Source organism: Lygodium microphyllum, chromosome 14, assembly GCF_053477565.2.
Source record: "Lygodium microphyllum isolate KBCC chromosome 14, Lygodium_microphyllum_v1.1.10, whole genome shotgun sequence".
NCBI lineage: Eukaryota > Viridiplantae > Streptophyta > Polypodiopsida > Schizaeales > Lygodiaceae > Lygodium > Lygodium microphyllum.
The window spans coordinates 65,159,273-65,183,499 of NC_141148.1; the positions used below are offsets into that span (position 1 = coordinate 65,159,273).

General features: G+C 39.7%; 1 protein-coding gene across 1 annotated transcript; it reads left to right on the forward strand.

Annotated features, from left to right (window-relative positions):
* Window positions 1-11,873: 11,873 nt before the first annotated feature.
* On the forward strand, window positions 11,874-12,176 carry LOC148025676 (uncharacterized). Its single transcript, XM_087692003.1, has one exon. It carries the CDS (start codon window positions 11,874-11,876, stop codon window positions 12,174-12,176), a length of 303 nt encoding a protein of 100 aa, XP_087548129.1.
* Window positions 12,177-24,227: the final 12,051 nt, after the last annotated feature.

Sequence of the window (24,227 nt, forward strand, 5' to 3'; positions counted from 1 at the left end):
AATCTACAATGTTTGCACTATTTGAAAGACTACTATTTGATCCGGAAGGGCCTATGGATTTCGTGGAGAAGGACGTAGATGGATATATTCTATTTGGACTTTACTTTTTTATCATGCCATATGATGCAAGAGGTGAAATTTTCATTTGCTACATGTTTTTATGGATGGTATTATTTTTTATGTTTTCTTCCAGAGGCACCAGTACATTTCTATGTATAATATTTTGGAAGATGAGTATATGGCCTTTTGATCAGGGTGACTTACACTGTATGGCATCTCCAAAGGATGTGTAGGTTTAAAGGGGGAAAATATCAAGAGAATTTTGGTTTAATCTCTAAAAGTGGATAAGTGCCCATACCTTGCAAATTTTAATACATTTTCCCCTTTAGCTTTGCAATCTATGATGAATTCCATAGCATATAGCTCTATGTTTGATTTAGGGGAAGACACTTGGGAAAGTATCATTTTCTTACACATGTATATTAAGTGGAAATGTCATATCAATGTCTTTTTTAAGCTCCTCTCTAAGATCTGCCTCCTGCATATAGATAGCCTCAATTAAAGTATCGCATGGATTCTCTATCAAAGCAATGCTAAAGGCCGTATTCGCATCACTAGTCAAAGCATGCACACCTTGTATACCCACAAACAATATGTCAATTACTTTCTCAATCAAAGCATCTAGTTGTTCTACATCCTAAGTCATTATAACATCTGCATGTCCAATCATAGTCTCATCGCTATACACCTTTATTGCCTCTTGCATATTTTCATCATCAAGTAAGAATATGTATCATTCTCATCCTCTGATACTACATCATTCACTACTATATCGGTAGCAATACCCTTGGTCAAGTCAACATCTTCAACGTATTCAAATTTCAACCTTAGTGACATCTTGTAAAGAAGGCCTATTTTGCCACGGAAAACAACAAGAAAACCAATGAACTAGACTAAGAAAATATTAGGAAATAACATGAAATGCTTCAATCATGGCCATGCCATAAACATCTTCCATTATACTATAGCACAACATAGCCATGGAAGTTGAAATCAAGATACAAGAAGAAAAGCTTGGTACTCACCTTAAGACGGTGATGGACAAGAGATCTCCCAAAAATTAGTGTAGGTGTCAAAAAGATCCCTACATTAGCACATCTTTCCTTTTTATAGTAAACCCTAGTACCATCATGGCTAAGGTATTTACATGCTTTATTTTAGTAAAGGTAAGTGAACTAATGTGGCTAATTTGCTTCATTACAAGTCATCCCTTCCCAAAGATGGTTTTGTCCTCAAAATTGAAGATAATGGGGTGATAGACAAGTCATTAATGAAGCAAATCATGTCGATGAATATCCATAAGCAAGTGGAAGCACTGTCCATGAAGAAATCTCATAATGAACCTGAAACAGTGAAATGACTGCTTGCTGTCCAAACAGGGTTGGATTTGCAAAATTGCCATAACTTTTGTCGAGAGTGTCCAAATTGAGTGTTTGAGGCATAAAAATTAATTATACAACCCAAGCATTAGGCCATACCATCAAAACCCCTTTTTGATGTCGTTAAGGCAACTTAATTCATGTCACTATTTTTATACAGCAAGTTGTTCCTACACAGATTGTCATAGTTCTTCCTGCAAGAGCCATAGAAAAGTATCCAAATATGAAGAGGGTTGCTAAATGGACTCTTCCATAGGTATCCCCTTCCATTTGATCAAAAATTCAGTAAGTGTTTGGTTCCTAAGAACCTTCTCACGCTTTTCAATGATTTTCTTAGGTTCATAGACAATAAGCCCTTCTTCATCAAGTGGTGGAAGATTCAATAACCTGTATATCTGGCCCAACATATTTATCCAATTATGATACATGAAATATATTATGTATGTGGGTAGTAGAAGGTAATTGGAGCTTACATGCAAGCTCTCCAATCCTTTCCAACCCCAATTATGGGGCATAAAACTTGTGAGACAACTTGTTATGCCCTCCTTTGAGAGAAACATAATGAGACTTGGGAACTTTCAAAAAGACCCAATCTCCAACATCAAATTTCATGTGCCTCCTCCTATTATCAGCATAGGATTTCATGACATATTGTGCCTTCCTTATATTCTCTTTATATTGCTTCATAAGCATCTCCGTTCTCTCTAGCTCATCCTTTACTTGTGGATTTACCTCTTCATGAAACATGGCTAAAGGAATTTGAACCTTGTATCCATAGAATGCCTCAAATGGAACCATACCAACACTCATATGATATGTATTGATGTAATAAAATTCAGCGTTGCAACCAAATATCCCAAGAGGATTGAGTGTCATGACAAAAGTGTCTCAAGCAGACTTCTACCCAATGGTTAACCCTCTCGATTTGGCCATTAGTTAGAGGGTGGCAAGTAGTACTTGAAGTGAGAGTAATGCCCACAAAAGCAAACAAACTCTTCCAAAAATTTTCCATGAATCTAGTATCTTTATCTGATAGAATCCTCAAAGGCATTCCATGAAGCTTGAATACTCCTTCCATGAATTGGTTAGCTACTTGCTTTTGGCTAAAATTTGTGTCTTTGTTGCAATGTTGATTTGAAGGACTTTCAGCCTAAAATCACTTTGAGGGATCAAGTACACCTTCCCTTTATACCATAAAAGTCCATTATGCCATTTGAAGTTTGGGTACTCTTCTTGTTGTAATTTCTGCACTATTGTGGTAACATGCTCCTCCATCAAATGTTATTATTGTATGTCATTTATCCAATCCTTATATATAGTAGAGACGGTAAATACATTGCAAGCTATAACATGCTCGCCCCGGGCACGTTTTTAGTGGAATCTAAGCGACACCGCCTGGGACTCCCATGGAATATTACGGGGTTTGTCACTTAGGGTTTCTCGAGGTTTGTCACCTAGGTTTTCTCGAGTCACAATGGAACGTTCGCGGCCAAACCCATTGGGATCTCAACTTGAATTTGGGTTTCTAATAGTCAAGGTCTCTTAACAACATTCTAGTGTTTGGCACCTGGACATTCTACTTTACGCAGAGATACCCAAGCCGAAGCAGATCCACTCCACACTTGGTTCAGATATAATGGGAAACGAGAGGGATGCGCCACTCAACCTCTCTACTTGTAGGACATAGTCCCATTCTGGTCCCCTAAAATGATATGAATCGAAGTTCTAACCTAATAACAGATAGGCCCACTTGCTTCCCTTAATAGGCATTCTTTAGTTATCTAATTAGGTCCTATCACATTTATGTGTGACATTTAAAATCACCTTCCTTAATTAAACCTTTTAGGAAACAAGGTTTGTTCGCATAATTTATAGCATAGACATGAAAATAGGGCAAGTTTCCCTTTTGAAAAACAAGTTCCTTAACTTATCTTCAAGTTAATCTTTGTTTCCTACCCATATAGGAGAAATTATGTATCCCTTATGCCTTTGTAGAAGTAACTGGTCCAAATCACATGGCACCACAAATTCCATCCTTTATCTAGAATACAATCTTCTAACGCCACAGATGTTGGGTCCACGGCCGTCTTCAACTCCGTTTTGAGCTGGCAAAGGGTGTCCAAAACTCCACTTAGCCCACAGGCAACCTAGGAGTGAAACACCATTTCCATGGTTGGCCTTTTCACCACTTGACCTTCGACCCGTGAAACAAGTAGTGTCCTTTTTGAGTTAATCCGCAATGCAATCTTGGAGATGATCCACCCATGCAAAGAACCTTTCCTTAATTATACCCTTTAAGAATCAAGCACAAACAAGGCATTCAGGCCTAATATCATCTTTCAGAAAACATTCCTTTATTCCCATGGCAACTTGTCATCACAGACCCCTGCCATGCATTTACCATCAATCACAAGCACTTGGAATAATCATCCAAATGACAATCCAACAATCAGTTGAATGCAAAAGCATTTAGGGTGTTGTCCGATCAACCAACAAAACCAATTGTATTCTTCCCAAACAATGCAAGAATAGACGTGATAATCTTTTCATCACATATCTGCTCTCCCCCTTGGGATCAAAGAGAGATTCTATGTAAAATTTACTTAACACTTTCTTCTTTTGGCTAAGGCATATGTTAAGGTTTGATTGATAACCCAGCCTTCTTCCCAACAAGTACAAAAGCATTGGTCTTTCCTTTGACTTAGGGTTTTCTAATCCTTGAGCTCTTCATTTTCCCTGGAGTTGTTGTTTGCATCTAGCCCAACCCGAAATTGGATTGGTCTTTCCCAACAAGTACAAAAGCATTGGTCTTTCCTTTGACTTAGGGTTTCCTAATGCTTGAGCTCTTCATTTACCCTAGATTTATTGTTTACATCTAGCCCAACCCCAAATCAGATTGATAAACATAGTAGCTATCGAACGGATCTCAAGGCATCTTAGTTTTAATCCTTATGAACGTTGTTTGTCTAAACTACGCACATCATCAAGATCCCAATAAACTAATAGTTCATGATATTAGCGAGAGCTTGGGCAAAGATCTTAGAGTTTTGAGATTGAACTTCCTCTAGGCTAGATTACTTACCATGCAATCCATCAAGCGTGCAAGCTACAACATACTTTTAGTGTAGTGAAATACATATCTATTATTTTCAAGAAAAGGAGAGTCAACAATACCTTGGAATCTTATATACTATTTATGCTATGTACAAGTTTGTCGCATAGTATCTAGATGCACTTTACTTCTCTTGATATTCATGCTTTGCAAAATCCATCTTTCGAATATATGAGATGAAACCTATCGCTTTCGATGACCTATTCTCATGTGGCATAGTATGGGGCCTAACGTATCTCATGTACAAATCAAAGCAGAATCTTATTAATTTGGAAATTCATTACTTATGACCGGTATCACAATTGGATTAGCAGTGATGCCCTCGCCCGAGGCTTCATTACTTGTTGTGGGATTGCCATCAGCACGTGACATTCTCCGCTTGGGGGCCATTCTCGACCTTCCTCTCTTTTAGGCATGATTCCCACGAGTTTTCGGTAGTCTCTTACTCAAATAGCGGGGCCAATTTGGAGGGGGAAATTGAGCTTCTGGGATAGCAAATAACCTCAGAAGAAAAGGGGAGGAAAATGAGTGTGTGTGGTCACCCTCTAAGGAGGGGAAGAGAAAGAGAATCTTCTTTAGAAGGGTCTCTCTCTCTCTCTCTCTCTCTCTCTCTCTCTCTCTCTCTCTCTCTCTCTCTCTCTCTCTCTCTCTCTCTCTCTCTCTCTCTCTCTCCCTTTAGCATGCCTAGGCATCAAGGCCTCCCTCTTTCCTTACGATGGGGGGGTCTTATAGTTGGAGAAGAGTATTATTAGGAGGGGGGAAAGAGATAGTGAGGGGGAGGGGGGGGGGAGGTGCCACACATGTGCCCCTCTCCCCATCAACATCATCATCGTCCACATCATGATCGTCATCCTCGTCTTCAATTCTACCATCAACGTCACATTCTCCAACTCCCCCTCCCTCCGCCAATTGGCGGCATCAACAGGGGGGAGAGTTTTTTTTAAATCGAATTATTTTAATTATTAAAGAGGGGGTTTCTATGCAGAGCAGGCGAGGGATATTACACAAGCCCACATCCTAGAGAGCACATCCACCACTGTATTGTCTTTTCCAACCATATATGCAATCTCAAAATCATAAGATTGAAGGGTTTCCAACCATCTTCTTTGTTCAAGAGACACGTTGGGTTGAGAAAGAAAGTATTTCAACACCCTAGATCACTTTTCACCTTAAAGTGACTCCCATAAAGATAATGATGCCACTTTTTCACTGCATGTAATATAGCCAACATCTCTTGCTCATATACATGCATTTGCCTTTCTTTTTCATCGAATTTCCTACTGTCATAGGCTATGACAACATGTTCTTGGGCTAAAACAACCCCCAATCCTTTTCCACTAGCATTTTCATACATATAAAGACCTTAGAGAAGTCGAGGTGGGCCAATATAGGTGCTGAAATGAGGAGTTGCTTCAGCTCATTGAAGCTTTTGTCAATTATTTCATCCCAAAAGAAAGCTTCTTTCTTTAACCTATCGGTCAATGGGCAACCACATGCACATAATTCTTTACGAACCTTTGGTAGAAAGAAGATAATCCAAGAGAACCCAATGATGTTGTATTTGTTGGTGTAGGACAATCCTTAACATATTGGACCTTCTTTGGATCAACCTTGATACCATTTTCCCTAACAATATGCCCTAAATGCTCTACTTCTTTGGCCATGAATGTGCATTTATATGCTTTGGCAAACAATTTTTGCTTCCTTAAGATGTCAAACACCTCTTTACCATGTTGTAAATGCTCCTCTTTGATCTTACTATAAATCAATATATCATCAAAGAAGAACAAAACTATCTTAAACAAGAGGGGCCGAAATATTTTATTTATCAATGCTTGAAATGTGGCTAAAGCATTAGAAAGACAAAAGGGCATAACCATAAAATAATATAGTCTCCTTTTAGTCCTAAAAGTTGTTTTGTATTCATCTCCCTCCTTCATACATATTTGGTGGTATCTCGATCACAAATCTATCTAAAGCATAGGGTATTATCCCCTTTGGAACCATTCCATGCGTCATGGGAAATAGAACATAGCTTCAAGGAATCTAGATCAATCCATGGATCATCCATATAATATACACCCGAGTCGAATGGAAAACCATCCATGGGATCATAAAACTCCTCATCATTATCCTCTTCATGGTCATGCATCTCTTCAAGAATGGATGGGCTCTCAAGCTTAAATGCATTGCATTCATTTGCTTCAACATCCGAATCTTCCTCAAAGATCATGTTTACCTTGATATTCTTGGATTTTCATTTTGCCTTATGATTGGTAGACCATTTCTCTCCACATTTGAAGCATAGTCAATTTGTGTACATGTCCTTCAGCTTGTCATTGGAAACATGTTTGCCTTGCACCAAAAGAGTTGAAATTTTCCCACTAATTTCAGTCCTTTTTCCATCTGATCTATTTCAACATTAAACCTGAAATTAGTGTCATGCTTTAAACCATAAATTATAGGAAATGAACGGATCTTGCTATAGTTATTTGATTACTTTCCTCCTTGTGAAAATTAGTCTTTGTCTACCCAAAATTAGTAGCTGCCCTAATGGATTGGTGCCCTATTCTTGGCTGAAAATTCTTGTACTTTCACCCATACCTTCTAGCTAATTGTATGGCTGCTTGTAAGGAGGAAGGTTTCATGGCTCCCACTTCCAAAGATAGAGAAGATTCAAGCCCAAATATGTATTTATTCAGCTTGGCATTGTCGGATACCTCATCAACATACATAGAGAGATTAAGGAATTGATTAGAATAGTCTAGACTAACTAATAATCCCCTTTGTTCAAGAGCATACCACTTCTTTTCCAGCCTCTCTTTTTTGATAGGACATACAAATACTTGGATCATTGCTCTCTTTAATGCTTTCCATGTTAGGAACTCATGACTGATCATTCACATGTATCATCACCAAGTGTGTGCATATCCCTCCAAGTGTAGGGTTGCAAACTTGACCTTAGCATTTTTTTGATCGAGGATACAAAGAGAAATACATTTCAACTGTTTGCATATCCCTCCAAGTGTAGGCTACAAACTTGACCTTAGCATTTCTAGATCTAGGATTTGTTGAGATATTTTCAATCACACCTACTTCAATCTCTTTGGAAGGAGCAGTGTGAGCTCAAGACTAGAATCCCATAAGCATAGTAAGAGAAGTGCTACCATCCAATTTCCTATAAAGCATTGTACTTGCTCTCTTTTCTAATGCAATATTATAGTGCTTTTGTATTTCAATAAAGTCTTTGTGTCATTGTTAGTCTATACACAAGATTGTGTTTATGAGTCCAAGCTTCCATCTTGGAACCTAATTCACTTGTGTAACAGTCAGTCATGCTAGTGTCTTCATGAACTCACTCCAACCTCCATAGCTTCCCATCAAACCATGCTCTAGATCCATGTCTTTACATGGTATCAGAACCATTTTTTAATAGAAATGAAGCTTACTTCATGGCCTATCAATGCCCTATGATGGTGATCAACATCGCATTGCGTGGAGAGAGATCAGGGCATACAATCAGCACGGGCACAGTTCTGGACAGTGTGACAAAATTTCAACAATGCTAAAGTATATGATGGCCAATGTTGCACTTTGAGGTACCAAGAACCAGCACCTTGAGCAAAGAAACAAGTCCCCAGAAGGAATTGTGAGCTAATATGGACCGGATGTGGAGATATAAGGGCTCCAAGCAAGGTTGGTACTGCCTGGCTATGGCTACCATGGAAGGTTGATGAAGATAGAGTAAGGAAATGAACTCATTGGTTGGACTTGAGCTGAGTAGAGTTGGAGAGAGGTAGGAAGGGGGGTTTACTGATCTGAACTAATGTATGCCATGCTCACTATGGCTCTGATACCATGTAAAAACATGGATCTAGAACATGGTTTGAGGTGGAAGCTATGGAGGCTGGAAGAGAAAGAGTGAGTTCATGAAGACACTGACATGACTAACTGTTACACAAGTGAATTAGGTTCCAAGATGGAAGCTTGGACTCATAAACACAATCTCGTGTATAGACTGACAATGACATAGAGACTTTACTGAAAGACAAAAGTACTATGGCATTGCATTAGAAAAGAGAGCAAGTACAATGCTTTATAGAAAACTGGATGGTAGCACTTCTCTTACTGTGCTTATGGGATTCTAGTCCTGAGCCCACACTTTGCAAGTGTTGCTTTCACTAAATCCTCTACATACTTTGTACTTCTGGTTGTGATTGAGGAGGGGTGTTGAGATGTTTGCAATCACATCTACTTTAGTCTCTTTGGAAGGAGTAGTGTGGACTCATGACTAGAATCCCATAAGCGCAGTAAGAGAAGTGCTACCATCCAGTTTCCTATAAAGCATTGTAATTTCTCTCTTTTCTAATGCAATGTCATAGTACTTTTGTCTTTTAGTAAAGTCTCTATGTCATTGTCAATCTATACACAAGACTGTGTTTATGAGTTCAAACTTCCATCTTGGAACCTAATTCACTTGTGTAACAGTCAGCCATGTCAGTGTCTTCATGAACTCACTCTTTCTCTTCCAACCTCCATAGCTTCCACCTCAAGCCATGTTCTAGATCCATATTTTTATAGTATTATCACCCTTGAAATTAGAAATGGTAATCTTCTCCTTGTATTCTCTCTCTCAAATTGATGAGATTGACCATTATAGTGTTGTTTCCCATAAGTATTTGCACCAAATGAATTTTTCATTTGAGTATCATTGCCCCATGTTCCATGAGCATATGGTTGTTGCTATCCATGAGGATTTCCAAATCCTTGTGGATGATTATATTGTCCTTATGGCTAAGAGAAAGAATTACCCATAACATATGGTTGTCCACATACTCCTTGATGTTGTCCATACACATGAGATTGAATACTTGTTGTGGCATTTATTTGTGGTTGTTGCTGCCCACTAATTTGATGAGGCCAAAACTAATTACAATGAGGATTTTGCTCAGAAGGTTGATTATAAGAATGATTATTGTTGACATGCTATCGCTGCCCATAAGAATTTGGGGTTGAATTGACATGCATGTGTCCATTATAATGGTGCTGTCCATGAGAAATATTACCTCCACTTGCTTGAGCATGATATGATATTTTTCTTCAAACTTCTCTTCATGAATAGGTTTAGGGATAGGAACATAAAAAGACTTATAGCAAGGATCATAACCATGTGTGTCTTCATCATGATTAGAGTTAGCGTAGATCCTCTCTTATGGGTCTTGACCATGAGAGCTTGTGTAGGCCTTTGGCTAATAATGAGGCTAAAATTGAGAGGGTTGAGCTCTAAATGGTTCTCCAACCTCATAGTGCCCCACAACCTTAGGTGTTGTGATCCTTGGCTGCTCCTCAACAATGGGAGGGCTTGGAACACTTGGGACTACTATAGGTAATATTCTCTTGCTTAAGAGAGCCACAAGTTTGTCAATGCCCGATTTCATATCCCTTATATCATTGGATAGTTGTTAAAAGCTATTAGAATCCATATATCCATGAGTTGTGCCAACCCCATTCACTTGATTGTTGACTGCAACATGAGTTGAACTCATTTTCATCTCCTCATTATCATGGTTCACATGGTAAATAGCTTCTTGGGAAGCTTCATGCTCTCTTTCCTACTAGTAATCCATTAAATCTTCATTGATAGTATCCATAATGGGATCCTTTTTCTTGTTTTTGGCCATACGTGATGATCTGTTCTAAGTATACAACAGCAATAAAACTCAAATATATTGAGCTTCAATGATCCAAATGATGAAATTTTTGGCTCTATTCAAAGCTAAGGATGTCTCCTTTCCAATGAGCTATCAAATGTTGAAAATGGTTCAATTTCTTCAATTTTCAGTGGTTGTTTGCGGTTCCCTACACCCTATAAGTACCCTATTTCGGTCAATTTTTTATATGTAACATCAATATTACACATGCCCCACCATTGTAGGCCTAGAAAAGAATTGAATACACCTGCAAGTACTAAAAATAATCTCTACAAAAACCAAAACAAGTTGACTGATCTAGCTCTAACTATAGAAAATTGATCCAACAATGAATCCATGTTTGCATATACTGCCAAAGTCTTCAATGCTAAATTGAAGTACTTCAATCATTGACTTCTCTCTCAAGCTAGTTTGTGCTCCCCTTCAAGGTCCTCGTCAGTAGGGGAGGGACCTCACTATTGTCCTACCAACTCACCTAGCATCCACTTTTCCTCGTGGGAAATGACATGGTAGATCAATACTAGGCTAATAAAACATCATGAAATGCATGGATTGAAACAAATTTAGTATCCATTTCATGATATACATGAACTAAGTGAAATGAGCTGAAAAATGAAACGGAAGTAGGTAGGAAATACCTTCAGAAATGACTCACTACATTACAAATTTTTCCACTTACCGTTGGGCACAAATTTTCTATGACATTTGAGACAACAATCAAACAAGGCAATGTCAAGGTTAGGGAATATTAGATGAGAAATTGGAAGCTTGAGGTATGATTATATGGCAATGAAATCAAAGTGGTTTGATAATCATTACCATCTATGAAAGCTCTAGGGAATGATCATGTAATGCATTTAGGAATATGGATAAATTTCTTATCAATTTAGCCTCTCTTTCCATCAATTAGATAAGCTCAGCAATAGGATATTCAAGAGTGATTAAAATCAGATTGAGAATACCTATTGTACTTGGAGTTGAAGTATATTGTTGATGAATAACCCTTTAACAAGAATGTCTTTGATTCACCCTCAAATAGACCAAGATTATCCATTATAAGCTTGTTCCATGTTGGATTAAACTCCTTGTAGCATGCTTTTCTCCTTCAAGCTCCATAGGTACTCCATTGAGCCACGATTAATTGAATGTAGCCAAAATACCCTTCCATTTTAATGAAATGTCTTGTAGAATGGTAATAGGTAATCCAAGAATGATTGAAGACTCCAAAATTGAAGAAAAGTCTAACAATTTCAAGAACATTTGAAGCCTATGCTATCCATCCCTTCCCATGACCAAAAAGATTCCAAATCCCTTAAATGTAGCTTCAATGATGGCCAATGTTTGAAGCCATGGTTATGAAGATGCTCCACGAGTGATAAAAGATCAAAAGCCCCTTGAAATGAGTGAAGAAATCTAGAAATTTCCAATGTTCTCCAAAACTTTCAAAACCCTCATTACTAGTAAGACTATAACTCTCAAACTTGAAATCTCAGACACCATTGATAATGTCAATGCCTTATCCAAGATAAGGAAGGAATCCCCCCTAATCAATAGAGGCTAATCTTTGCTGGGAAGCCATTGTAGGATGGCCACACGCTTTTGCTAACTACAATGTCCAAAAAGAAAGGCAACTATGCTGAGCGTGTGGGGGCTAGGACTCCTATCTACATGGCCGTTATGATGGAATACCTTACAGTTGAGGTGCTGGATCTTGCAAGTAATGCAACACACGACAACAAGAAGACAAGAATTATCCCTGGCCACATCCAGTTGGCTATGAGAAATGACAAGGAGTTGTGCAAACTGCTAGGAAATGTGGTAATCGCCGATGGAGGTGTTGTGCTAAATATTCATGCCACCCTTCTTCCTAAGAAGGTGAAGGCTCTGAAGGAAGGGAAAAGTGCTTCTCAGTAGTTTTGAGCATAGAATTTGTAGTTAGAATCTCTCTAACATGTAGTTGATTAGACACCATAGAAGTGCACATTATAATTTTTGTGTGCTCGTCACATGGCGATGCTTTTAGCATTTGGAGGATGGCTGCAAGCTTGTGACTTTAATATCTAGAAAGAAAGCACCTTGCATCTCGTTCTGCACCTACATGATGGCATGCAAATCTTTGTGAAAACACTGATAGGGAAAACCATCAGCAAAACCATTTATCATGCAAATCTTTGTGAAAACACTGACAAGGAATACCATCAAGAAAACCACCGTAAATGGTGCTTGTTGGCAAGCTTAGTTGATAAAGAAGCTTGTTATGGAGTGCCTTTGCAAGATAAAAGCCATAGAATCAAGGTAGGAGCAGGGTATTTCCATGGAATCCATGAAAGCAAGCTTTAAGAGAGAGAAAAGAAACCCTATTCTCCAAAAGTAACTCAAGTTTTGTCTCCATTAAAGCCCATAACCTTCATTTTGTCCATCTTGCCCCAAATTTTGGTTGAAATTTTGGTCACAAACTACCAAAATAGCTAAAGCCTGCCATTATCCACTGAATCATGCTAGGAACCTCCATCTTCATCACATTTTGTGGCAAATCTCCATGTCTAACCATGGTTATGGAAGAACCAGCTCTTGTAACTAAATTTTAACTATAGTTTTTCCACTCCCTAGCCATTGCAACTAGATCTAATGCATGAAAATGACTTCGAACAAGATCTAAACTACTGCTCTGATGCCATTGTAAAGAAGGTCTATGCTACCATGGAAATCAACAAATAAACTAATGAAATGAACCAAGAAAATAATAGAAAATAACATGAAATTCTTCAATCATGGCCATGCCATAGACATCTTCCGTTATACCATACCACAACGTAGTCATGGAAGCTGAAATCAATATACAATGATAAAAGTTGGTACTCACCCCAAGATGGTGATGGACAAGAGATCTCCCAAAAATTAGTGTAGGTGTCAAAAAGATCTCTACATTATCACTTCTTGCCCTTTTATAGTAAACCCTAGTACCATCATGGCTAAGGTACTTACATGGTTTATTTCAGTAAAGGTAAGTGAAGTAATGTGGCTAATTTTCTTCATTACACATCCATTCATTTTCCAGGAGATTTCTCAATATGTAAACCATATATGGTAGCATCAATAGCTGCAAATACATTTCTTGTTGTCATTTCATCAAGAAGCTTTTACATACCACCTTTGCAAAAGCTTGGCTCAAGAGGAAAACCTATTTCTTTTGCATGGATCTTACCATCCTTCCAAAAGAGTAAATCTCTAGCCAATGCATCATGATAGGAAGCACAATCATGCCTCTCATGCTAAGGTAAAATCAACATGGTTATATAACCACAAGGTACATTTTAGAATGCATAACATCTTTATATATCTTCTTGTCTCTACTATTCCTAGTGTTTACATAATTTTATTTTTTCCCTGAATACAACTACACAACCACTTGGTACTATTCAAGGAATCATCCATACTTGCTTTCCTAAATTGTCCCCTTTAACTTATGACTTGTGCACAACAATTGCTCATTGTTTATTACAAACTTACTATTTTTATAAAGTTCCTTGAGTTTCAACCAAGGTCGCACTATGTTTTTCTCCTCTTCCAAGAGCTATTATTAATATTTTGTTCTTCTTTATCTTTGTCATTCTTTATCATACTCTATCACAAACCTCTTCTTAACAATGATAGTAATTTTCATCCAAGTCACACACTACAACATATAGGCCCAATATTGACGTTTGAAGCAATAAAATTATTTGTGCAAACAAATACCCTCATTGTCACTGTAAATGTCAGTATATGCATTGATATAGATTTTTTGTTATTTTCCTCGATATCTGAATCAGTATTTGCATTGATATCATCATCATTATATATAGCCACATTAATATTGACACACATTATATAGCAACCCTGATAGGAACGCACATACAAATGCAAATAGTGATGGTTACATTTTTTTTTTATAATGTAAATAGTGACAGTTATAGGTTTATTTTTTGATGCAAATAGTGAGGTTACAAAGAAAAAAAAATTGGATAGTAGCGCAATGTAGCCCTACCACCCTTCTAGCCACATAGGCTAAATAATGTTTCATAATTCATTTACAAATGGAATATACAACCACTATTTAAAAATTATACATCATTCCAAGAAGAAGGAATCCATTGATTGAATTTTCAAACATATACAATAGTAAGATGGCATTCTATAATACTACATTGAATGATAAGAAGGAGGAAAAAAAACATAGAAAAACTATCCATGAAAGTTGCTAAATGCGAGCCGCATACAATGTAGGAGAAATGTATTTAAAGAAGACATACAACCAATGGAAAGAGGAGTACAAGGCCAAAAAAGGGAGGGATACTCCATGAATCCAAGCAACTACTATAGCTTGTCACTATCCAACAGCTCATCTCAATGCAATTGATCGTCAAAAGGAGTTTGCAACATAACCAAAGATCAATGCAAAGTGCACAACGCAGCACAAGAACTAAAATTTGGAAACATGAAACATGCATGACTTACTCGACCTCCCCCCCAAATGGTACACGACTCTCACCTTCAGCCATGGTCTCAATGCCTCTCGCTACAACTGCTATCACTTTGGAGAGTCTATAGCCTCCTCTATGAGTCTCTCCCACTCCTCTTTGTCTAACCACTCATGCTTTGGTGCATCAGTCTTCATTGCCTTCGTACATATGATCATTTGTGTGACATGTAGGCACACATTAGCTCCATCATCCATGTAGTAGTGGAGAATTGATTAGCTAGTGTGGGTATTGTAAACTCCTCATATAAGGATGCTATCATGTAGTCCTTACTAGCCTTTGGTATATTCATCTAGTGATGCGATATGTTATGCCTAAAAATTTGTTGTCACAACTCACACATGTGCAATTAGCCTCTTCCCATCATCATTCATGTATACCTCACCGGATTTCTCATCCACTTAGTACATGCACCATAATAGGGTACCACTAAATACATGTACCCTGATAGGGTACATCTAGGATATGCCCTCTTCCATCTGCAACCATACTTTTGGGTGTAACTAGGAGACCTGTGTATATCTGGTGAATTTTAGGAGTAGTAACTATCAAAGTAACACCCATAAGAGTGCCATGTTTAGATGTCGTTACACGAGCGGTGATCGAGAGCAAGTCTCACTCATAACATGATAACGAGACGTTAAGGAGTGCCCGTTGGGAGAATCGAATTTGTCGGATGTTGTAAAGTTCCCCCCATGACCCCCGTGCCCTCCCCCCATGAGAAACCCTCCTTATATTATTAAAATTTTTTGAAAATTTTTTAATCTCTCCCTCTCTCTCCCCTGCCGTGCGCATGGCAGGGAGAGAGAGAGAGAGAGAGAGAGGGAGTGAAGTTAATAATAAGGGGGGGCATGCAGCCCCCCTAGGTGGCGGGTGGCACCACCTTGCCACCTCCCCCTCCCTCCTTATAAAGCTTCCCGCCTCTCTCGTCTGCGACGCTGCGCCCTCCCTCCTCCATTGTAGCACAAGCGTCCCCCCTCCCAGCGTCAAACAGAAGTCCCCCCCCCCCCCCGTGTTACGTCCCTCACTGTCGGTAGCAGTAGCAGCAACGCCCCTCGTGGGCCTAGGAAGTGCCTCCCCCTCCTCCCTCGACGACAGACAGCGGCCCCCCTCTCTGTCGGACTGAGAATCCCCCACCCCCTCCCCTGGGGCATGATGTCAACAACCCCCCCCATTGGTTCGATAGCTGCACTCCTCCCCCATAAGTAGTGTGAAGAAGAAGGAGAGAGAGAAGAGAAGAAGAGAGGGAGAGGAGGGAGAGAGAAGAGAAGAAGAAGGAGCGGGAGAGAGAAGAGAAGAAGAAGGAGTGGGAGAGAGAAGGAAGAAGAGGGAGAGAAGAAGAGAGGGAGAGAGAAGAGGAGTGGGAGAGAGAAGAGAAGAAGAAGGAGTGGGAAAGAGAAGGGAAGAAGAGAGAGAGAAGAAGAGAGGGAGAGAGAAGAGAAGAAGGAGAGGGAGAGAGAAGGGAAGAAGAGGGAGAGAAGAAGAGAGGGAGAGAGAAGAGAAGAAGGAGTGGGAGAGAGAAGATAAGAAGAAGGAGTGGAAGAGAGAAGGGAAGAAGAGGGAGAGAAGAAGAGAGGGAGAGAGAAGAGAAGAAGGAGTGGAAGAGAGAAGGGAAGAAGAGGGAGAGAAGAAGAGAGGGAGAGAGAAGAGAAGGAGTGGGAGAGAGAAGGGGAGAAGAGGGAGAGAAGAAGAGAGGGAGAGAGAAGAGAAGAAGAAGGAGTGGGAGAGAGAAGAGGAGTGAGAGAGAAGGGAAGAAGAGGGAGAGAAGAAGAGAGGGAGAGAGAAGAGAAGAAGAAGGAGTGGGAGAGAGAAGAGAAGAAGGAGTGAGAGAGAGAAAGAAGGAGAAGAGAAGAGGAAGAAGAAGAGGGAGAGAAGAAGAAGGAGAGGGAGAGAGAAGAGAAGAGGGAGAGAAGGAGAAGGAGAGAAGAAGGAGTGGGAGAGAGAAGAGAAGAAGAGGGAGAGAAGGAGGAGAGAGAAAGAAGGAGAAGTAGAAGAGGTAGAAGGAGAGAAGAGAGAAGTATAAGGAGAGAGAGAAAGAAGGAGAAGAGAAGAGAAAGAAGAAAGGGAGAGAGAGAGAAGGAGAAAGAGAAAGGAAGAGAGTTGGAGACAAGTTACCCCCTCATCAACAAAGGATTCCCTTCCCGCGACCTTTCCCTCCCGAACCGATCATCCTGAAGACCGCTAAGGGCCAGACAAGTTACCCCCTCATCAACAAAGGATTCCCTTCTTGCGACATTTCCCTCCCGAACCGATCATCCTAAGGCCGCTAAGGGCCGGACTTCCCAAACCCCGAGTAGAAATGGCTCCCAAGAAGAAAATCGCGGGAAGCGTAGGTGCCAAAGCTACCATTGGTACCGGTAATGCGGGAGAGGCAAGCAGAGTGACCAACATGACGAATGGCCCTACAATCACAGATCAAACCCAGGTTCTTTAAGCTTTGTAATTAATTACGTTTTATTTCTCGTGAACGAAATGAAGGGGTTAGCTACATGCATGGAACACGGATGAGTCTTAGGGGCTAGGGTTGCATGCGCGAAATGATAGAGTATGGAGTTCACATAAGTTTATATGCATGAAATTATAGCTTTTACACACATGAAATGATAAGGTTTTTGCATTATTTCACATAAAACAATAGCTTTTAACCTAGTTCAGTGAATGAATAGTCATTTAGAATTCATGTTTCACAAACATGATTTAAAGAAACACATGAAATGATAGTTTCCGATGGATAGATACCTAGACCTTCATGGGATCTGGTGCATTAGGAATAAGTATAATTCCCTGCGAATTGTTTTATTGATCATGCTGTGGACTATCGCAAATGGATACGCTCCTAGCTTAATTGAAGCTGGTGACCTAACCCTAAATGGATTGTTGAACCAAGTTATGCTTGGTTGTTTGAAAAGGTTGTAAATCCCTTGAGCGAGTGTTTTGATACATCCAAGTTAAATTCTGATTGTGCATGCAATGGGATTACGATGCCTTGAAGCAAGAGATTGTGCATTCAACTATTTGTTAATGTGGTTTTGGATGTTAACCCAAGTGGGGTGTGTTTGATGATTGCATGGCCAAGTCTGAGATGACCAATTGCCATGGAAATAAAAGGGATGTTTTCCCTAGTGATTGTTTTTTAGCTGGGTGCTTCAACTATGGTTGATTTCCTAAAGGGATAATTAAGGAAGGATGGCGCTAGCTACCCCCCGCGAACCGCCAAACCCTAACCAAGGGGGTTGTGAATCCGCGCTGGGAATGTGGACCGAGAACCCCCTGCGAGAGGTCTCTCCGTGGAAAGTACTTGGCGTAGGAGGATGCTTGGGTGCCAATGGGGGCTCTGGCCGTAAATCCCAATGCCTCTAGGCCCTACACAAGTATTCTACGTGACTCAAATGGGATCTCGAGGCCTTGATACTAGTTACAAGGCGAGATCTTGGTAGGATAAACCTTTCGGGTTTTGTTGTCGAGAGACGGAAGGATTTTTCTGCGGAGGCAAAAAGGAACACTTAATTCTCCTATATGGGTGGGAGACAAATATTAATCTGAAGATAATTTAAGGAAGTGTTTGATCTTGTTTTATCTTATCTTCGTTTCTATGCCCTAAATTACGTAAAGGAGCTTGTGACTAATGGGTTAATTAAGGAAGTTGCTTTTATGTGTCAAACATAACGTGGTAGGTAATTAGATAACTAAAACAACCCCCGAGGGAAGCATGGTGGATGTGACCAATGGGTCTATCCTACGGAAGGGTGGTCTCGGTTAGCCGAGAGCTTTCCTCAAAGGAAAGGTTAACGAGAAGTGTTAGGAAAAAGTCGGTCTATGACCTTAGGCAATGTTGGCTGGGAACCCGGACTTCAAGTCGATCCTAGTGGGAATGGACTGATAAGTTCCGTTGCGGGGCAGGCTCGAGAGACTCTAGTTGGCAAACCCCGTGTCATTCCTTGGGAGTGCTGGGCGGCGTCTTCTAGAAATATCTCTCGATGGACTGCTAAGATGTGTCCTGTGATTTGAGGAGCAGGCACGTTACAGATGCACAACACAAGAGAAAAAATTTAAATGTTTCGACAACCACCGCACGAACCACACACGAGAGCAAAACAACACACAATGCCTCTTGTATCTCAAACAACTAGAAACCCGAATGCGGGTAGAGCATCATACAAACCCAACACAACGTTCAAAACAATCCTCGAAGATAAATCCAACAACATGAAAAATATTGTACCTTGATAACCTCGGGATGACACTTCGCACTTCGGCATCCAAATTCTCTGACTTCACAACTTATAGCATGACAAGAGTTCACACTCCCGCATGCGACCCTCCACTCTCCTCTCACATGATACCATTGGAATGGAGGGGAAAGGCCCCTTGCTCTTCTCTTCCTTATCCTTATATAGTTTTCACAAGTTCTCTCACATACATTACAATTTTTTCTTTCAACTTTTGGCTTTTGCCTTTCTATTGCCTTTCACTATTTTTGTTTTTTCTTCCCTATGCATGTTTTCAACTTGTTTGGATCTCCGAATATAGTCGTTCAAGTACTCAAAATGATTGGAACACATCTAGTCAACAACCTTAGCGGGTAGAATTGCTAAAATCCATTTAAAAATGGGAAAAAATATCAATTTTTGTAAATCCATATTTTACCTTGGATGACTTATTCCCTTCCTTGGCCTATTGTTCTTGTAATTGCACACACTTTCAGCACACGTGTCCTCTTTTTCTTCAAAAAATACTCTTTGACGATGTAAAACTTACAACCTTTTCCTTTGATCCTTGAGTCTTCAAAATAAACATTCTCTGGATATGAACCTATTTTTTATGCAGTGTGCCCTAGCAGGAATATGGTTTTTTGAAATGAACTCCATGCCCAATCATTCATGATTTGAAAAAATATGCAATATTGGATCGTGGTATCAACCAATCAGTTGATGCTACACACAAAAGAATATGGATATACTGAAGAAATTATGCCTAATCTATCTAGATGTGCTCGTATGTCATGCATAATGCAAACACAATTCCTTGATTATTTTAAATCCTTAACCTCACCTCTATAAAGAAAATATTGTACTCCACTCCACCCATCCAAAATATCACAATCTCTCAAGAAAATGATGGTCCTCAAGATGTTGACCAAATAAGAACAACCCATCTCACAATTGACAGCGTCCTTCACGACCCTCAAACTCATCCAACCACCTTATCCACTCATCGAGAGCTTCCTAACTTTATGATGAAGATCCCAATGGTGCATGCAAGAAATAGTGTGTGCACAATGACATGTGCTCTCTCAAGTGCAGGTGCAACTAGGATTTACTGCACATAGCTACAATGGGCCTCATGCCATGTGTAAGTGCTCAACGATGGTGCAAAACATGCGTAATCCCAACCCATGGCATGAAGTATTTGATAAGAACAAGAGACGACCCCTGAGTGTAGTGTAATCAACAAGTGCATTGTGAAGTGCTTAATCCCTGTGATGTGCAAGAGTCTCAACAAGAAATCAAACCTTGTTCCACAATGTTCGGTAGCTACTAACAAACTCCAGCTCCAACATGTCCAAAAAAATACCAAGCTCAACCAAGGCTATCAAATTTCACACTCAACAAATCAAACAAAATGATAAAAACAAACCCTAAGCTAGACAAACACAAGAAAATTCAATTATGAAACGACAACACAAACTGTCGTGCAAACAACTAAGCTAACAAAAATCAAACATAACTATAGTTAGACTAGGGGTTTTCAATTTTTAGAAAAACGCTTGACATATTTAGCCCTCCACCTAGTCTGCAAACATTCATGTGCAACAGTTTCTCATAAAATGATGCAACATTCATGAGCCAAACAAAAATCATATCCCACTCTCCACCTCTGATTTCTTCAAACTCATATTAAATCAAAAAAATCCATAACACACTATTCTTAGACAACTTCTCGATTAACACACAAAAGTCTTCCATAAATCTCTCTTTAAAATCCTCAAATTTTTCAAATCCAAACTTCTCAAAACAACTCACATTGTCAAAGCAAAACATCTCATCACCCACAATGACAATCCATATACCCTTCCCATCCTCCCATAAGAAAAGCATGACAAAGCTAGGGTTTTGAAACAAGGTTTGAACTCTTTCTATGTTGCCAAAATCAAACTCATCACAAAGATTGCAAACATCTCAGGGAAAACTAGAAAATCATCTCCCATCATCACAAAATATCTGAAGACACCATGATCCACATCAATCAAAACCTCCTTAAGACATTCATCCAAAGAACAAGACTTCATCTCTTCAAAAAAAAAAAACACAACAAACAATCTTTCCCACATCATTCTCACAAACAATGTGATGAGACTTTCCACAAGAATCACATACATACACCTTAGGCACATATTAAGGAGGGCATTACAGTGCTCCATCATCTCTCAGGATCCCAAATGATTTATGTTCATGGATCACTGTAAATCCCTCCTTGAGAAACAGTGCGACAAGGCCTTGGAGTGAGTTTAAGTGCTCTAGAATGATCATTGCTGACTATTGGTTAATGCGAACATAGAGACCAAGTACTTATACAAGCCCATTTCACCATCAGCTTAGAAGGGCTAGACAATGTAGTGGGGTGTTATCACTTCTAACCCCACCCTAGTCATAGCCACAACCACAACAAGAGCCCACACCCAAACCCGCACATATGCTACTACTACTAGCATAGTCTAGAAGAAGTCCAAGGAGGTGGGCAAAGACCAATGTGTAAAAATCCAAAAGAGACAAGCCAGTGCACAGAGATAGGAGAGGTGGAACTTGATATCAAACTATGTGTCCAAGTGGAGCAACTCAAAAGGTGATTGATGTAGTTAGAGGCCTTGGCATCCAAGTGCATGATGCACATCTACTCTATATAGGATGCCACAAGTCACCAAGATGAATGGATTGGTCACTTGATATAATAGCTCACTGTGGTGAGGGTGGAGTGCATTCATCTCTAACAAGCAATGCAGATCGATGCCTACTACTTCGAGATCCTGGTGATTAGCCAATCTTTATGCTCATGAGATTCCACAACCTAACCGTATGCATTAGGGAAAATATGGACTCAAAAATGTCCCTTTAGCTTAAGAGTTAATGACTCTCCTATGACAAGAGTTTGAGGTGGACCAATGGGAGAGAGGGTGGTACACACATTTTATCCACTCCCTTTTCCCCCTTGTCCCTACCACTCATAGGCTTGTCCCCCTATGCCCCGTTTTACCTCCCCCCTAGTTTTATCGCCCCATGTCAAGTGGGTCCCATTGGTCATTCAAAAAGGTGACCCAAATTTTGAAAATTCCCTCCCCCCTTCCAAAAAAGTGACTCCCCCCCAACCTCACCTTATGACATGTATAGTCAAAAAATGCATTTTTTGGTATCTTTCTACAAGACATGCTTTTAGTTTTTTCATTCTCTTACCTCCATTCCACAAACCTTCTCAACTTTCTATGCACCTAGCTTCTACCAGCCTTAGCTACACAACCCCTCGAGCTTCTCTCAACCGTAGCCACACAGATCAACTTTTCTCTTTCTTCCATAGTCATTCTCTTATCTCCATTCCACAAATCTTCTAATATATCTATCCTCACATATCCATAGTCACATAGCTCCCAGCTTCTCAGCCATAGGCACATAGCACATAGCACCTAGCCTCTCTCTTTCTTCTAAGTATAGCCATAGCCATAGAACCCCCGTACTCTCCCAGCCATAGCCACCCAGCACCCAACTTTTTCTCTTTTTTCCATGGTAATTTTCTTTCTTCCATTCCATAAAATTTCTCATCCTTCTACGCTCACACAACCATATCCACATAGCCCTCCTTACTTTTATTACCATTCCAATGGCATCTACATGTAAGCAAAGGTGACCTTGTGATTTCATATATGTTGTCTATGTACACAATACAAAGAATGAACATGGCAAATGGAAAAGATCATTGTTCAAGAAAGATTCATGGTTCTACATGCAATCTTCAATAATAGGGCCTCGTTGAGTTTATCCACATATTGTACTAAAAAATCATTGGAAGGGCAAAGTGCTTAGGTTTCGGGAGACTCGAGATGGCAGTCTTGTTGCATCAATTCAATATATGTATGGTGTGAAGGATTTAAAGCTACCTCTTTGGACTGCTCGATAAATTTTCACGTGAAATTATAAGGCACTGCTTTTATGTTCTTAACTTCTCATGTGTTTTTGAGGTTTTTACTTCTTCCCTCATGTTAGACATTTTCCCTTCAAATCTTATTTAGGATCAACCTTTGGGAGCTTGTCCAAGATACACAAATCTCTACATGTGGATGTGGGTGAGACAATGATGATTGGAAATTCATCACAATATCTTTTACATCACAGAATTTTCTTATATTTCATGTATATAGTGCCTACATTAGTTGATTCATATGGTTCTCTTGAATTACTTCGTTTTCCAATTCTCAACTCTTTGGAATGGCTTATTCTGGATGAGTGGTTTTTCTAGACATTAAAAATGAATATCCTTACATGACATTCATAGCTCATTGAGATTTGGAAGAGCTTTAAGATTAGTGGACCTTTCATGGTTTTTACCAATTCATGTTTTTGCATATTATAGAAATTACATGGCACACCACCAGGAAAATTCTAAGCAAGGAGTAGAGAACACATAGCAAATATGAGAAGAATAGAGATTGCTTTAATTTCAAATGAACTGATACAAAGATGGCTCTATCCACCCATGAATTTCCAATATGAAGCTTAAATGTCAATCTAGACAAATGATAGGCAAAGAGCTTAAGGGTAGCTCAAAGAACTCTGACTAGGTGAAAGATAGATTGACAATGGCTTTAGAGGGGTCTTCCTTTTATAGCCTAGAAATGTAGTCTAGTCGGCATGTCTGACTATATTATCAACATTTCCTAGTCGACTAAGGAATATTCCAATGAATATTTCCTTTATCATTGGATTAGTAGGGGCAAGTGAGGGGCACTCCCCCGGACTCCCATCAGGGGGACCATTGAACCCCCTGAGACCCCCCCATCTAGGGGCTACTTTTGTGGTCCTTAGACCTCAAAATAGGGGCCTTGATAACTCCCACACCATGCAACTTGATGCATTGTGCCTCAAGTTGCTACCAGTATAACTACTCTATTTAACCCAAAGGCTAGATCTACAAAGGTCACCTTTTTGCCATCCAATTACATAGACCTCATCTGATATACAAGTCAGGACCCAACCGTGCTTACACATGGATTCTCCTCATAATGGGGGCCTTACAACTTAGAGCACCATGGATCATTGGTGGCACCTTACAAGGGTGGGGCATTGAGCATATCTAACACATATATCTTCAAAAGCACCAATCTGTATCAATGTCCCTCCATGTTTATTTGTAAGGACATAACTGAGGACTTTCTTAATTTCAATTTTGAATAAGGATG

Excerpts from the sequence above, each read along its gene's own strand:
- LOC148025676 (XM_087692003.1), top strand. The coding sequence starts at position 11,874 with ATGTCCAAAAAGAAAGGCAACTATGCTGAGCGTGTGGGGGCTAGGACT.